The sequence below is a fragment of the Symphalangus syndactylus genome, chromosome 20 (genome assembly GCF_028878055.3).
Source record: "Symphalangus syndactylus isolate Jambi chromosome 20, NHGRI_mSymSyn1-v2.1_pri, whole genome shotgun sequence".
NCBI classification, from domain to species: domain Eukaryota; kingdom Metazoa; phylum Chordata; class Mammalia; order Primates; family Hylobatidae; genus Symphalangus; species Symphalangus syndactylus.
In genome coordinates this window covers 14,129,792-14,146,908 of record NC_072442.2, presented here as the reverse complement: position 1 = coordinate 14,146,908, position 17,117 = coordinate 14,129,792, and the positions used below count along the sequence as shown (strand labels likewise).

At 48.6% G+C, this 17,117-nt stretch overlaps 1 protein-coding gene and 1 long non-coding RNA gene across 13 annotated transcripts in view; both read right to left on the bottom strand.

Annotated features, from left to right (window-relative positions):
* Positions 1-330: 330 nt before the first annotated feature.
* LOC134735314 (uncharacterized) lies at positions 331-1,861 on the bottom strand. Its single transcript, XR_010118394.1, has 3 exons — positions 1,718-1,861; positions 990-1,058; positions 331-759 (listed from the first exon to the last, which is right to left on the bottom strand). It is a non-coding gene; the product is annotated as an uncharacterized lncRNA (long non-coding RNA).
* Positions 1,862-11,489: 9,628 nt separating this feature from the next.
* The window catches only part of AKAP1 (A-kinase anchoring protein 1), a 36,740-nt gene continuing 31,112 nt past the window's right edge, over positions 11,490-17,117 (bottom strand). For 9 of the 12 annotated variants that reach the window (XM_063628423.1, XM_063628426.1, XM_055256400.2 and 6 more), the window contains 5 exons: positions 16,558-16,708; positions 15,892-15,959; positions 14,359-14,432; positions 13,768-13,830; positions 11,490-12,590 (listed from right to left, as the gene is read on the bottom strand). In XM_063628423.1, the coding sequence (XP_063484493.1) occupies positions 12,516-12,590; positions 13,768-13,830; positions 14,359-14,432; positions 15,892-15,959; positions 16,558-16,708 (431 nt within the window). In that variant the 3' untranslated portion in view covers positions 11,490-12,515. Of the gene's footprint in view, positions 12,591-13,765; positions 13,831-14,358; positions 14,433-15,891; positions 15,960-16,557; positions 16,709-17,117 lie in introns of those variants that run through there. The other 3 variants (XR_010117974.1, XR_010117975.1, XM_063628430.1) reach the window with 3 other exon arrangements.

Sequence of the window (17,117 nt, the reverse complement as noted above, 5' to 3'; positions counted from 1 at the left end):
TCTTCCCCAGGGAGGCCATGCCAGGCCCCCTGCATACCTCCCAGCAACTGACAGGAGAGACGCTCAGGGTCTCCATTGCTCTCTGAGTCACACCATGTTCTATATGTGCGTGGCCTGAGGACATGCTATAAATATTCATGGCTGGAAAAACAAGGTGAGAGTACAGTTGTGCTCCAGAAGAAACCACGGAGGGCAACTGGCTTTCATTGGGCAACTTCGCTTCCCGCCTTTAAATGCTAGGTCAAAGCCCGAGGAAGAACTAAACCTTCTAAAACCCAGTTTCCTTAATTTGTTTAACAAAAGACATCTCCATGCTGTGTGGCCTCTTAATTTCCGTAGATGTTAAAGTGCAGAGAATTAAAGAATCAATGGACAATTAAGGAGGCACTGGCGGGTTCTGGCCAAGAGCATATTATTTATTTATTCAGCCAGCCACGCTCATTTTTAAAGCGCTAACTTTCCATTTTGTTTCTGACATCAAAAATAAATCAAACTGAACTGTACACGTCATAGCTGAAAAAAAAAATTATTTGCATGATACGTTGCCCCTTTGAAGCCTCAATAGCCATTTGCAAAAGGAATTTTTGTCAGTGTCAAAACAACAACAACAAAAAGATACGCATTCATTCCAGCACCAGCTTTTTGTTAGGATACAGACAAGATTGAAAAAAACAGAAATAAAGTTTTAATTCACTAGTAATTTTTCCATGCAGTCTCAAGCTTCTTTTTGATTTCTGAGCATCCATTTTCCTGGGTCATCTAGAGAGGGTTGCAAAATTTTAGTCCATTAACACAGTGGTAGTTTGGTGAAATCTCAACAGGCAGAGACGAGCAGCCAGAGTGGGGACACAGTTTGGCTGAGGGCTCCCTGCAGCACTCAGCCAGCCCCTTGTTTCTGTTTCTGGTCCAAGACCTTGCCCCTAAGTTGCGGGTCCCCTAGTAGCCCCCCCTTTCCCTCTATCCAGCTGACAGCATTGGATATGTCTTACCTAAAAAGGAAAATACAAAATTGCCATCCGTTATCTTGTTCCTTAAAGGTTCCCTGATTGGGACAAGCGCTGTGGAATTGTTCTTGCACTGTGACCTTCACTCAGCAGCCCTTCCCCAGCCCACCCACCCTCACCCCCTCCAGCCCACCCACCCTCACCCCCTCCAGCACACCCACCCTCACCCCCTCCAGCCTGCACACCCTCACCCCCTCCAGCCTGCACACCCTCACCCCCTCCAGCCCACCCACCTTCACCCCCTCCAGCACACCTACCCTCACCCCCTCCAGCTGGCCCACCCTCACCGCCTGCAGCACGCCCACCCTCACCCCCTCCAGCCCGCCCACCCTCACCCCCTCCAGCACGCCCACCCTCATCCCCTCCAGCATGCCCACCCTCATCCCATCCAGCCGGCCCACCTTCACCCCGTCGAGCACGCCCATCCTCACCCCCTCCAGCACACCTACCCTCACCCCCTCCAGCTGGCCCACCCTCACCGCCTGCAGCACGCCCACCCTCACCCCCTCCAGCCCGCCCACCCTCACCCCCTCCAGCCCGCCCACCCTCACCCCCTCCAGCACGCCCACCCTCACCCCCTCCAGCATGCCCACCCTCATCCCGTCCAGCCGGCCCACCTTCACCCCGTCCAGCCCGCCCATCCTCACCCCCTCCAGCACGCCCACCCTCACCCCCTCTAGCACAACCACCCTCACCCCCTCCAGCTGGCCCACCCTCTGTTTCACCGCTTCCTGCTCACTTCTTCCCAAGTTACCCAGAAGCTGATTCTAGGACCGTGATTTTCAAACTTAAGTGTGCATCAGGACAGTGTGTTAAAAGAGTTTTGGATTCAGGAGGTCTGGAGGAGGGCCTGAGAATGTGCGTTTCTATTAAGTTCTAATAATAAGATCGCTTGGAGAACGGCTGTTCTAACTACTGGGGGCGGGGTGGGGCGGGGGCGGAAGGCGGGGAGGACACTTCCAGTAGCTTGTGCTGTGCCGCCATCTAGTGGTCTAAGGCATAGTGGCAGCAATCTGTGCTGTGTGCATTGAGTAACCCTGAAAACTAGCCCTCTCCAAGCGCCTTCACCTTTATCATCTCTACTTTTTTAAGTAAGTGTTTGATTGAAGATAAATGATCACTTTTCATACTCTGAACAACTACAAGAGAATGGGATCTTTACAGACTGTGTCCTGCCCAAAGTCCCACAACGGCAGAACTGAGACTGGAAGACGGCTGTTTTAAAGCTAGAAACTTTAAACTGTGCAAATAGACTTTGGTATTTGTCCTCGGGATACTTCCAGCCTAAGGCAAGACATTGGAAGACAGCGAAACAGCCACCCAGATTACACAATAATTAAACCCTAACTTAACCAAAAACTTAGTCCCGAACACTTCCTAGCAGCCAAGTCAACGTAGGAAACAAGGATTCCATCTATTCACAACCTAAAGCACGGGAACGTGCCTGTTCATGAGTAAAATCAAATGGTCCCAAGTTATAGGAGCAGTAGGCATGAGTTTAGCCTGGGAGGCTTATTGAAAATGCAGATTCCAGGTCCCAGCACTTTGCTTTTTTAACAAGCACTCCAGGTAAACTGAGGCTAATGGCCTGAGCTCCCTCATTTGAGAAACACTGTCTGAAAGGGCATTATCTCCTGTAATGATGTTCCTCCACCCCGTGCTGTCCAACCGGACTAAGAGGCATACATGTGATAGCATGTCCACTAGCCACCCTTTAAAAAAACAAGTGTAACCAGTGAAACTCCGTCTCTACTAAAAATACAAAAAAAAAAAAAAATTAGCCGGGTGTGGTGGTGGGCACTTGTAGTCCCAGCTACTCGGGAGGCTGAGGCAGGAGAATGGAGTGAACCCGGGAGGCAGAGCTTGCAGTGAGCCGAGATCGCATCATTGCACTCCAGCCTGGGCGACAAAGCAAGACTTTGTCTCAAAAAAAAAAAAAAAAAAAGTGTAACTATGTTTTATTTAACCCGCAATGTCCAAAATAATATTTCAATGTGTAATTCTTATTTTTCTTATAAGATGTATATTTTATAACACATCTCAATTTAGACAAGTCACAGTTCAAATGCTCAATAGCCCCAGATGGCCAGTGGCTACCCTACAGGATAGTGGAATGCAGTCCATTAAAACTTTGTGTGACGACGGAAACCACCTGCATTCAGGCATCATTTATTGAGTAATTTCTATACGCCAGGCCTTGTGGTAAGAGCTTTACTTGCTCTAGGCCATTTCAGCCTCACATCAACCCTATGTTAGTAGTCTCAAGATACAGAGGGTGTTGTGAATCTCTGACTCCCACTACCACGTTCATATATTCAGATGGCCGTATTCAAAATGACCCGGAGAACACAGAAGAAAGAACTTTGTCAAGAGTCTGAGCTAGGCGGTGGCAGATATTGAGGGCTCTGGCAGGGGAGATAGGAGGTTGAGACTGAAATCCAATCAACAGTGATAATAGGAAGAGATGTAAACACTGAACCGGAGGGCCGCGGGGGAGATGTACTGGAACTGCGTGTCTGGTTGGATAGGGCTCATTGGTGGCAAGCAACAGAAATGGATTAGGGATTTATTGGAAGGCTACTGAGGAAACTCACAGAATGGCTGCTGGAAGAGCTCAACCACTGCCCTCAGAGCAGCACTTGGCAGCAGGAGTTGAGAGCCATCCCTCTAGAGCAGGGATTTTTTTTTTTTTTTTTTTTTTTGAGACAGAGTTTCACTCCTTCATCCAGGCTGGAGTGAAGTGGTGCGATCTCAGCTCACCGCAACCTCCATCCTCCAGGTTCAAGCGATTCTCCTGCCTCAGCCTCTCAAGTAGCTGGGATTATCAGCACCTGCCACCATGCCTGGCTAATTTTTGTATTTTTAGTAGAGACGGGGTTTTACCATGTTGGCCAGGCTGGTCTTGAACTCCTGACCTCAGGTGATCTGCCCACCTCAGCCTCCCAAAATGCTGAGATTACAGGCTTGAGCCACTGTGCCCAGCCAGGAATAGGGATTCTTGAGTTCAGCAGCAAATCAGAATCACCTGGTGAGCTTTAAAAATCCAAATACATAGATGGGCGAGGTGGCTCCTGCTTATAATCCCAGCACTTTAGGGGGTTGAGGCAGGAGGATTGCTTGAGTTCAGGAGTCCTAGACCAGTCTGGGCACCATGGTGAAACCCCATCTCTACAAAAAATACAAAAATTAGCCAGGCATGGTGACACGAGCCTGTAGTTCCAGCTACTTGGGAGACTGAGGTAGGAGGATCCCTTGGGCCCAGGAGGCAGAGGTTGCAGTGAGACAAAATTGTGCTACTGCACTCCAGCCTGGGCAACAGAGAGAGATCCTGTCTCAAAAAAAAAAAAAAAAATCCCAAAACACAAATAATTACCGGAGCTAAACATGTTCCTGCTCTGTGGTGCGTGCCCCTCACAGGTGTGTGCCCAAGAGAAATGAATACATGCATCCACTAAAAATACAAAAATGATAGGAGCTTTATGCATTACAGCCTAAAACCAGAAACCTCAATGAACATCAAAGGATGGGCAAATAAATTGTAGTATATTCACACAGTGGGATGCACACAAGAGAGCCGAGGCATGTGCCATCTCAGGCAAAACGGTGAGTGCAAACACTAAGACGCAAGAGTGCAGACTTTATCATCCCATTAACACGAAGTTCCAGAGTAGGAAAATTAATCTTACAGCGATAGAATTACAGTTCCCTAGGGGACAAGGTATTGATTAAACAAGAGCATGAGGTCAACTCCTGGGATCCTAGAAATGTTCCTTCAACTTCCTCTGGTGATGGTTACCCAGATGCACAAGTATGTGAAAATGCATCATGATCTACACTCAAGATGTGTGCACTTGGTGTGCTTTGGTGTACACGTTACATTCCAAAGGTAATACTTTTTCTAAATCTCTCCCAGTGCCCAGGGTGTAGCCCAGACCAATTAAATCCGTGTCTCTGAAAACAGGTCTCTGGCATCAAGTCATTTAAACGTTTGTTGTTGTTGGTTGGTTGGTTTTTTTAGCCATAACTTAAGCATGTCCTGTGAAGGCATCAGTAGTTTTCAAAATGATTCCAATATGCAGCCAGGGTTGAACATCCATGCCCTGGGCTCATCAAGTGTTCAAACTTTGATGAATGTATGAATAGCCTGGGAGTCACAAAAATGAGGATTCAGGAGGGTGGAGCCTGAGATTCTCCCAGGAGCTGCCAGCGCTGCAGGTTCCTGGACCACACTTTGCTGTTTGAAGAGGGTCTTCCCAGTCTATCCTGGGAAGGCTGCCCACGCTCTGGGGGTGGAGGGTTCTGTGCGTGATCACTCTACCAGGAACAAAGCAGGTACCAGGAAGGAGGTCTACAAGGCACAGAGCTGCCCACTACCATCACAAGGAAGCTGAGATTCTGCAATTTTCAAAATCTGAAGAACTCATGGTTGGCCCAGCGCTGTGGCTCACGCCCATAATCCCAGCACTTTGGGAGGCAGAGGTGGGTGGACTGCTTGAGCTCAGGAGTTCGACCAGCCTGGGCAACATAGTGAGACCCCGTCTCTACTAAAAATACAAAAATTAGCTGGGTGTGCTGGTGCACACCTGTAATCCCAGCTACTCACAAGGCTGAGGCAGGAGAATCACGTGAACCCAGGAGGTGGAGGTTGCAGTGAGCCGGGATGGTGCCACTGCACTCCAGCCTGGGCGACAGAGCGAGACTCTGTCTCAAAGAAGAACAGACCAAAAAAACTCATGGTTGGAAGAGGCAAATAAATATCAAAGCTGCATTTAAGTTTGATTAAATGGAGGGTGGGGGGGTTAGGAATTGCACACGAGTGTTTCCAGCAGGGGCCAGCAAACTTTCAGCGAAAGACTATAGATATTTTTGGCTTTGCAGGGCATCCAGTCTATTGTAGGTACTCACCTCTGTGGTTGTAGCACAAACACAGCCACAGGCAATATGTAAACAAATGGTCATGCCTGTTCCAATAAAACTTTATTGACAAACCCGGGCCTAGTGTGTGACCCTGTTTATGTTATGCTATCATCTATGCGTGCTGGGTGTGCAGGGATTGAACCTCTCGTAAGAAACACAAGAAACTAGACATAGTGTCCTCCAGAGAGAAAATGTGGGTGTCTGGGGGAAACAGGAAGATTTCCTTTTTTCTGGGTTATCCTTAAGTATCTTTGGAATCATGTATTATGTGTTTCTTACCTATTAAAAGATGAAAAAGACAGGACTTCTGTAAGTGATGTTTTCACAGACGGCTTCCTGTGATGATGTCATCCTCTCACTTCATTTTTATTTTTTAGAGACAGGGTCTCACTTCATTGTCCAGGCTGGAGTGCAGTGGTGCAATCATGGCTCAACTATAGCCTCCACCTCTTGCCTCAGTCTCCCGAGTAGCTGGGATTACAGGCGTGCACCACCACACCTGGCTAATTTTTGTATTTTTAGTAGAGATGGGGTTTCACTATGTTGCCCAGGCTGGTCTCCAACTCCTGGGCTCAAGTGATCCTTCCACCCCGACCTCCCGAAGTGCTGGGATTGTAAGTGTGAGCCATCGTGCCCAGCCCCTGCTCTTTCACCATCTCCTTTTCCAAGTGTCCATGAGCCAGATCACAGGACCAGCCCCAATCTCAGCAGGAAGTGCCTCCCATCATGGCAATGACCCTGGCCATGCAGCTTCTCCCTCACCTGCCATGCCACTCTGTTCAGCCTCCTCTTCCTTCAAAGCCTGGACGAGGCCAGCTCTGGGGAGGAGCCCTCCCACCTGTCGCCTCATTCATCCTTCTTGTCAACACGTCCCTTTGGTGCTCGGGCCATCATAAAGAGAAGCAGAGGCATCACATGCAGGCAAAGACAGAGTCTGGAGTGCAGAAGACCCGGTTCAAGTCTGGCTCTGTGGATTTGAAGCCTCAGTTTCCTTCCTACCTCACCAGCAATTGCCAGGATCCCATTACAAAGTGGGAGAAGGCACCCACTCAGGAAAGCACCATCTGCATCGAGATCATCAAACCCCGCTCCCAAAACAGAGAAGCTCCCTAAAGCCTCAATGTTTGTTTCATCTTTGAAGCCCCCAGCAGGATGCTTGGCATACAGCAGGCACTCAATGGAGAGAAAGAAATCAGTGGGAGCAGTCAGAGCTCCCGCCTGTCACCAAGCCAGGGAGGCTGGTGAAAGACAAGAAATCCATCCCAGCTCCAGGTAGGAGGTATCCGCCTTCCTTGCCCAGAGCATCAGGGCTTCTCAAATACCGTCTGTCCCCACCAGATGTCAGTTGGGCCTATTTCTAACAAGAAACAGCCAAGATCTCCCTTAGATGATTTGCTTTGTAAAAATACAAGTCAGCTTCATTAAGAGGAATCTTCAGGAAGGCTCTTATTCACAGATCAGTCAAAAGTCAAACCTGGCAAGCATGTCAGCACTCACCTAATTCACCCCCACTGTTTACAGATGGGGTTATGAGAAGAGAGGGCGAGGAGCTTGTCCCCAGTCAGACATAAGAACATGGTACCCTGGCAGCTTCTATGGCCAGAGCTCTGAGCCCTTGGAGGAAAGGTTTGGGACCCTAGAATGACAGACCATGGGGAACACACAAGCCCCAAACCTCAGAGGCTCATGTGAGATGTTTCACAAACCACATACCCACTGAGAGCTGGCTGCAGCCCTGTTCCATGTTATCTTCACACTGGGCCCCCAGGTGGGTGGATGGGTATCTACCTGGCATGTGGCCGATGCTGGTGCAGAGGGAGAAGACAAGCGAACCACATACTGGCTCAACGCATCTGCCTTGGTGACTTGTGCCACCTTTACCCATCTTCCACTGACCAGGATGAGTCCGTGCCTGAGTCCAACAAAACACAGTAGGATTGTACATCCTGCTGTGAGGAAGACAGAATTTTTGGCAAGGAGACATCCAGTCTACCAGAGATGCCCAGCCAAACCGCAAAAAGATAAATATGTTGATGTACAAGGTCTCATACATGCTCTGACAACAACAATTTCAGAGCGGGGTGCAGTGGCTTGTGTCTGTAATCCCAGCACTTTGGGGGCTGAGGCAGTGGAGATCGCTTGAGGCCAGGAGATCAAGATCAGCCTGGGCAACATGGCAAGACCCCATCTCTACAAAAAAAATGAAAAAACAAATTAGTTCGGTGTGGTGGCATGCGCCTGTGCTCCCAGCTACTCAGGAGGCTGAGGAGGGAGGATTGCTTGAGCCAGGGAGTTCGAGGCTGCAATGAGCTGACTGCACCACTGCACTCCAGTCTGGGCAGCAGATCGAGACCCTGTATTTAAAAAAAAAACAAACCCAGGGAAGGAGAGGGCAAGAAAGAAAAACAATAAATTCAAATATTTTACACACCCAACTTCATAGATTATATAAAACTTTATACCAACTCAATAGTGTGCATTACTTTCAAATACCAATAGAATATTTAGTATGGTCCCCTTCCCTGCAAAATGATTCTAAAGTTCATCTGGAAAAATAAATGTGCAAAAGAACATACAACTTTTTGAATAAGGAAGAACATAAATAAGGCTGTATCAGTGTGATGGTGATCAATGGAATAGTCTAGGCCTACACTGTCCAACGTGGTAGCCACAAGCCACATGTGGCTATCAAGCCCTTGAAATGTGGCCGGCCTGAACAGAGATATGCTGAAGTGTAAAATGCCAACTGGACTTAGTAGGAAAAATACTGTAAAACAACTCATTAATATGTTTCATATCCATTACGTGCTGAAATGATATGACAAAGTATTATGAAAATTAATTTCATCTGTTTCTTTGCACTTTTTAATTGTGGCTCCTAGAAAGTTTTAAATTACAGATGGGGCTCACATATTTCTATTGGACACTGCTAGTCGAACAGACCCAGATTTTCCACCCATATCCTTTATGATATTTCCCAACGGAAACTTAGAGGTTTTGGTTTTTTTGTTTTTGTTTTTTGGGAAGTCTGGCTCTGCCACCCAGGCTGGAGTCCAGTGGTGTGATCTCGGCTCACTGCAACCTCCGCCTTCTAGGTTCAAGCGATTCTCCTATCTCAGCTTCCCAAGTAGCTGGGATTAGAGGTACGTGCCACCATGTCATTTTTCTTGTATTTTTAGTAGAGATGGGGTTTTTGCTATGCTGACCTGGCTGGTCTCGAACTCCTGGCCTCAAGTGATCCACCCAACTCAGCCTCCCAAAATGCTGGGATTACAGGCGCGATCCACCATGCCTGGCCAGTTTTCCTTGTTTTACGTTATCACAGATTCAAAACGTCCACTCTGGCCCTAGCTGCTGCAAGTGTCTCTCGGCTTTCTTTATGTTACTTAAGATTTAAATTTTCCATAAAAGCAAAATCATTGATCTCTCCTGTCATGGTATCTTTCCCACTCTAAGTTCCAAAGCTTTTCCATGGACTGATCATTTAATCACTGTGGCATTTATTTGGGGATGTGGACTGGGGCGAGATGAATCCACGCTGCTTTAGGGATGCTAGTGAAGAGCACCTGGCCTGGGGTAGCAGCCTGGTTTTTAGTTTCAGCTCTGCTCTATCCACAAACCACTTTCCAAAATCACCATCTTCTATCTCTTTGGGTCTGCTCAACCATGGAGTCCCTGCCTCCCTGGGTTGTGTCAAGGACTCAGTGTTACCTGTAAGAGACAGAGCCTGACAAACAGTAAACACTCCCTAACTCTAGCTACAACTCTCATTTTATCTTAGAACTGACATTAGTTATCATCTGACAGATGTTGATGTCTACAAGTGGCATACCTGAAGTTGTACAAGGTATAGCAGTAACCCTAAAACCCAGCCTCCATGGTGATGCCCCAGAGACCAGAGGGGCAGTACCGACACCAACGCCTGCAGTGAGAACAGGGTGGAAGCTCTAGCCTCCTGCGTCCAGCATTCCACCCCTCTCCCCTACACCCCCGGCAGATTACCAGATCTCTCGCCAGCACTGGCTTCTCCCGTGAGTTTCCAATTCACACCAAGACATCCCCTGGATGCCCCACAGGTAATTAAAAGAGGGCATCTCAAATGCACTTGCCCAGGCAGCTGACTTGCGGAGGGATGGAGTAAGGACCTTCATAAATCCGCTCCTCCTTGAGAACAATGAGATTTCTGGCAAAATAGTTAAAAGTCAAGTTTTTCAGAACTCTGGAAATTAATCAAAGGCGCATAACAATCTGAGAAGCATTTATTCGAGGAGTACAAGTCCCTCACCAGCCTCCAACTTGCTCTTCCTCCGTCATTCCAAACCGAGTTTAATGGAGGCACCCTTGCAGGGTAGGACTCTAAGGCGTGGGAGTCCCGGGAAGCAGCCCATTCCACTCATCAAAGCCCAGGGGGCTTTATCTGAGGATCCTGACTTCATCACATCTTATCTGTCCCGGGCTCCATCCCAGAGGAATCCCTTTTTTCTCGTGTATACACCTCCACCTCACCCACCATTCTCCCTGCACCAGAATCACGTTTTAATGTTTGAAACCCCTCAATGGTTCCCTGGAGATAAAAGCTAAATCTGCATACCAGGCTCTGTGAGCATTCCCTAAGTTAGTCAGAGGGCTTCCATAGACCTTTTCATGTTCCAGCAACGCTGGGTTATAAAGGAAAAGCTTAGACCTGGGTGTATGGTGACTTGGCCAAAGTCACACCCAATTCCTGCCAGGACTTAAAGCCAACAGGGGCCAAGGAACTGCAGGGGAGCTCCTTGGGACCAAGCCCTGTAGAAGCAGAGGGCATTTCCATGATGAAATTGCCTTATGAGGTTATCTCATCTTACAGATGAGGGAAGCAGAGGCTGTTAACCATACAGGTGAGAACCTGGATGGAGGGGAAGATGGGCACCTGATAATGGCCACAGCTCAGGCTCATGGGGCTGCAGCCTTCAGCCAGGACAGAGAGACGGAAAGGAGAACAAGCCAGCTGGGTTGGAACTGGGAGGAGCTCCCAGGAGTGGGTTTGCGGTGGGAGGACCGTCAGGCTACGTCAGCTCTCTAAAAACTAGAGCTCAAGCTCAACAGCCCTGCAGCCAGAGGCCTCAAACGTGGGGGGGGCAGGGCACTGGGGTGGGCCTGGGCCGCAGTGGCCAGAGCCTTCTTTAAGAGCAGGGGCTATTAAATTGACGCAGTATCTCTTCCCATAACTTACATGTATTTTTTACGTCATTCTCATCACTACAGTAAATTAAATAACTTCACGAGTCTATTAAGAATGACAACCAAAGAAGGCACAACCCGTTTTGGAAGCCAGTGCTTTAAACTGAGTCTGGCTAGTTAATACGCAGTCAAGGAAGTCGGAGGACGCTTGGCTGCCCACCTGGTGGGACAAGGAGAGAGAGGAAAAGGCCAGATAGAAATTTCTGGCCAAATTGTCTTCAAAAAACCACGGGTCTCCTGTAGAGGCAGTTGCGTGGGGCCTGTGATCCAGCTCGCCACACTCACCGCCCCCCTCTTCACTCTCCACCCCCGCAATTTTTCACCACTGGAAAAAAATGGACTCAAAGCTATAGTTCATACAATGGAGGATTTATGTAAGTTACTTAAGTTACTTATTTTTAAACTGCACAATGCTGAAGCCAGTCTAAAAAAGAATCAAACACACCACTGCAAGTTAATTCAATGAGTTACTATTTTTTTTTAAACGGATTTGTACAGCAAAAAGTTCCCAGATCACAGTCTCTACCATATAGTCACCCATCCTGTGCAGGAAGCCACAGGGGCCCTGGCCAGAGGGGCCAAGAGCGGAAGCTGCACTGCAGAGTTTACTTCTACTTACAGGTAACGCGTGGCTGGAAAAATCTTGAGTTCCCTTTGTTCTCCAGTGTATCTTGTACAAAATATTACATTTGTTTAAACACATATTTACAGAGTTTGCACAAATAGAAAATGGTTACAAATTACAACCAGGCTTGGCAGGATACCAGTTCCCCTCCCCACTGACCAAGGTCAGGTGTGATGACCGTTCCATATTTACAGTTACAATTTAAAAAGTCTGTGTTTAGACACCTAAATGGAGTTTATAAAAACTGGTTAAATATCATCAATTCATTTATGTAAGCTGTACAACTAGTGGATACCAATTAGTCAGTTCATGTCTTGCTCCCTGAAGAAAGATTTTGAAGTAAAAGAAACCCTCTCAAGCAAGCAACATACATCCCTGGCCTGTCTGCCAGTTTGTTTGGTTTTTGCCGGGGAAGGGGACAGAACGAAGAAGAGGGGAATGGAACAGGGGGGAATAGGACAATCTGGTTGAGACTGTTTCTATTCCTTTTTTTTTAAACAGCTGAGAACCAGGATAAGCCAGCTGGCTTGTTAAACACTATCCTTTGGCTTTGAGAAGAGAACCCATAGCTTCATCCTTTTTTCTCAGAGACGAAACGTCTTCTCTTCTTCTCAATAGGACTACAGTATGGAGGAAGAAAGGACTTTCTGGAGAGGACAATGTTTGTTATTCTGATGTTAATCTTTGACTTGAGTGCCAAGCCCAATTTCAACAGTGCAAAAAAAGACTCTCAGGAAGCAGCATGGGGGTCAAAGGCTTGCGTAGTAGCTGTCTACCCACTGGGCAAGGCCTCGCTCCACCAGGGACCGGTTTATCAACACCACCTAGAAAAGAAAGTTCCCTTAAAGCTTTGTCCATGGCACCTTGGGGCCATCTCCCAAGCCAACATGAGTTCTCCCCTCCCTGGTTGCCACTGCAGGCAACAGATGTATGAGAGTAACAGTGTAGGCCAGACGCGGTGGCTCATGCCTGTAATCCTAGCATTTCGGGAGGCTGAGGCAGGTGGATCACCTGAGGTCAGGAGTTCGAGACCAGCCTGGCCAACATGGTGAAACCCCATCTCTACTAAACATACAAAAATTAGCCAGGTGTGGTGGCAGACACCTGTAATCCCAGTTACTGAGGCTGAGGCAGAATCGCTTGAACGCCAGAGGTGGAGGTTACAGTGAGCCAAGATCACGCCACTGCACTCCAGCCTGGACAACAAGAGCAAGACTCTGTCTCAAAAAAAAAAAGAGTTAACAGGGTGGGGGACATGGCTTATGCTCTAGCCAACAGGAACATTTATTTAAGTGTTCTGTTGGCTGCTGTGGCATAAGGATAGGTTTTTTTTGTTTTTGTTTTTTTGAGACAGTGTCTTGCTCTGTCACCCAGACTGGAGTGCAGTGGCACAATGTTGGTTCACTGCAACCTCCGTCTCCCAGGTTCAAGTGATTCTCCTGCCTCAGCCTCCCAAGCAGCTGGGATCACAGGTGTGCATCACCACACCCAGCAGATTTTTGCATTTTTAGTAGAGATGGGGGTTTCACCATGTTGGCCAGGCTGGTCTCAAACTCTTGACCTCAAGTGATCTGCCTGTCTCGGCCTCCCAGAGTGCTGGGATTACAGGGGTGAGCCACTGTACCTGGCCAGGATAGGCTTTTTAATATGCTCAAGAAATCTAAGCTTTCATACCATAAGATGGAGGACAGAAAAAGGTCCCAGAAAGTCTCGCACACGGTTTCTCCACCTTGGCGCTATTGACATTTGGGGTTGGATAATTCTTTGCTGTGGGGTGCTGTCCTGAATACTATGGAATGTTTAGTGGCATCCCTGGCCTCTACCCACTAGAGGACACTGACATCACCATTGCCAATCAGGACATCCCAAGTGTCCCCTAGGAGGTGCTTGTCTAGTTATATCATCTGATTAACTCAAGAGGAAACAAATCCCAGGACCACCTCCTAATCAATCCATTACTTCTGGCCAGCAACACAGAAGGAAAAGAAGGGCAGAACTTACTTCATCTCCAACCACACTCCACAGCTGAATCAGAGGAAGACCAGTTGGACTGTAACTTGTCACCTGAAGAAGGGGGGGTGGAAAGTATAATATGGTTAGGTTTTGTGTCCCCACTCAAATATCATCTTGAATTGTAATCTCCATAATCCCCATGTGTCGAGGGAGACACCTGGTGGGAGGTGACTGGATCATGAGGCAGTGTGCCCATGCTGTTCTCGTGATAGTGAGTTCTCATGAGATCTGATGGTTTTATAGGCATCTGACAGGTCCTCCTTCACATACTGTCTCTTGCCTGCCCATCATGTAAGAGGTGCCTCTTCCCTTTCTGCCATGATTGTAAGTTTCCTGAGGTCTCCCCAGGCCCACAGAATTATGAGTCAATTACACCTCTTTCCTTTACAGATTATTCAGTCCCGGGTATTTCTTTATAGCAATGTGAGAACAGACTAATATCAAGTATTAGCTACTTCATGCACCTTTCCTTAAATACTGCTGGTCAATCCAGGGCCAAGCCACAGGAAAGAAGGGATTGAAAGGTCAGTTCCCAAGAACCCAGCCAGCCTGCCTCCCCCACCCCTGCCAACCACACACCTGAGCAAGCAGTGCTGTATTCCCTGTCATCTCGCTCATGGCGGCATCTGCTTCAGGTGAAAACTGGTCATCGTCTTCAGGAGGAAAAGGAAAAGTGGCATTTAGGCTCTCACTGAGGCAAGGCACCCTTGTCATGTACACAAGTTTCAGGTGCATTCCAAGTAGAATGCTTCAGATGCTGTGGGACTTGAGAACTGCACTGGGGAGATCCACCCAGGTCAGAGACAGAGCCTAGGCCTCCATACGACTCCCAGTGGATAAACTCAGGCCCCAGCTGCATGTTGCCCACTGGAGCACAGACAACAGACGGACAGAAACTTTTGCCTTCACCATTACCACCACCACCAATACCACCAGCAGCAGCACCACCACCACCCCCATCAACTCGGGTGCTGGCAGTGCACAGCATATAGTATGTGTTCTTCCACCAAATTAGTAACACCAAGTGCTATCCCCACTTTACAGGAGAGAACACTGAGGCAAAGGTGGATTCCTGAAGGTCAACCAGCTCCCAAGTGGTGAAGGTGGGAATCAAACCCAGGCAGTTGGCCACACAGCCCAATAAGGCCAGCCATTCAGAGTGGGCAAGGGGCTGCGGCAGCATTCAGCTTTGCTGGATTATAAAAGTTACATAGAACACACCCAAGGCAAGCAGTGGCAAGGATGGGAGAGACAGGGGTTTACCAAGGAAGATCTGGGAAAATCTTACGAAGGAAAAAGAGCTTCAGCTGGGTCTGGACAGATCACTTAGATGGACAGAAGCGGAGAGGAAGGAGGGGCAACAGCAATAAAAGAAGCCAAACAAAGATCTTGCCCCAGTGCTCCCTCTGAGCCGACTCCAGCTAGACTGCAGTATTTCTAACGCATGCAATCGCTTAAGACAAGCAAGAAGAAGATCAGAAGGGGCAAACCTGGGGAGGGAGTGGGATGGGATGAACTACCACCTACAAATATAAAATTCCTAGCCATCAACAGCTGCCATTTCGCCACCCTCTACACACCAGATCTTAGGTTTATGTAATTCTCACAGCCAGCATCAAAGACAGGTACCATTCCCATGTTGTGGGGTGAAAATTGAGGCTAAGTAATTTACCGAAGATTTTGCCAGTCCTCTTCCCTCTGACAATGCTTTCACAGTCTAAGACACCAGATACGGTGTCCCCACTGTGCCCTATGGAGCTATGGCCTAGCTGAGCAGTATCAGTGACCAGCACACCCTCAACCACCAGGGCTAGGACTCTGGGTCTGGACTATAATCCGGAAAGTGCCTTTGTTGGAAGCCCCTTGATGCCTGAGGTCTGAGTACAGTCTAGAGCAGTGGATCTCAAAGGATCAGCAGCACCGGTCTCACCTGGGAACTTGATAGCAATGTAAGTTCCTGGGCCTAAGCCCAGACCTATTCAATCAGAAACTCTTAAATGGTAGCAACTTATGTTAGCATAAATCCTCCAGGTGAGAATGGAGGCTCTGAGAAAGACCTACTCTCAACAACTGTCCCCAACAATCCCCCAAGCCAGAGGCCCCAGCTGTTACCTGACAGGGGCATCACACTGTCCAGAAGGACTTCTGCTCCCTGAAACGGCAGGGTGACAAAGTCGGACCTGGGAAGACAAGAAAGGAACAAGTTTAACGTGGACATGAAGGCTGACTCCACTCCAAGCCAGTATTCATCTTTGTACAGTGACGCCCATAACCTGGGATGCAGCAAAGCAGAGGGTCCATACTTTGCAGCAGGCCACGGCTCACGGCACATCCAAACACAGCCAGCCGACCCTGCTGCAAGCCTGACCTCAGAGGGACTTCCTACGGCAAATTCCTAAGAAGCAGCCCGCTTCACGTTTTTCCTTTTTTGTTGTTGTTGTAGAGATGAGGTCTCGCTATACTGCCCAGTCTGGTCTTGAACTCCTGCACTCAAGTGACCCTCCCAAAGCGTTGGGATTTGCAGCAGGCCACCACGCCTGGCCCAGCTTCACTTCTGAAGGATGATGCTGGGGATTCTTCCACAAGACAGGCCTTCTAGCCCAGTTTGGCTAAGCGAGTAATTGAGTTTGTTTCTATCAGACTCTGCTAAAACACAGTAGGCAGCAGGAGGGAAGAATTAACCCTCACCCAAGCCCTGGCACAACTGAGCCAGCCACGCAGAGATCACACATCCCAGAACAAGCAGGGCGTAGGCCTGTCTGAGGCATCTCCGCTCACCTGATTTGCCGGAGTACGTCTACTTTCACCCTCTTATATCCGCCGTAGTCCACGTATCGAATCTCCACTTCATTGGTCTCCTCATAGGAGGCAACCACTTGGGCTCGCCACCAGGCCCCGTCCGCACCAGGGGCGGCACAGATGACCGTTACTGCAGGGTAGGGAGCAGAGTGTGTGGAACGCCTGGGCCAGGGCAGGGCACCAAGGGCCACCTGGCCACTACCCACCTCCCTGTGTTACCTCTCAGAGGCCTGCACCTCCACGATGCAGGGGACAGGAACAGCAACCGGCCCCAAGCAAAGCCTCCCCCAAGCCCAAGACCAGCCGAGGGAAGAACCTGGATGTGAGAAGTTCAGCCTAGCAAGTGTGCCGCCCCTGAGGCCATCCGGACTGAAAAGCATTCAGTCTAGATCCATTACTCCAAAACTTACTGGGACCCAAGAGGGACACAGATGAATAGGAATAAACCAAGTAAATATAGCACTCAGGGAATGGGGGCCAGGGCCAGCCTTACATTTAAAAGAAAGTCCTTGAAGAAATCAAGTGCAGCAGATCTTAGC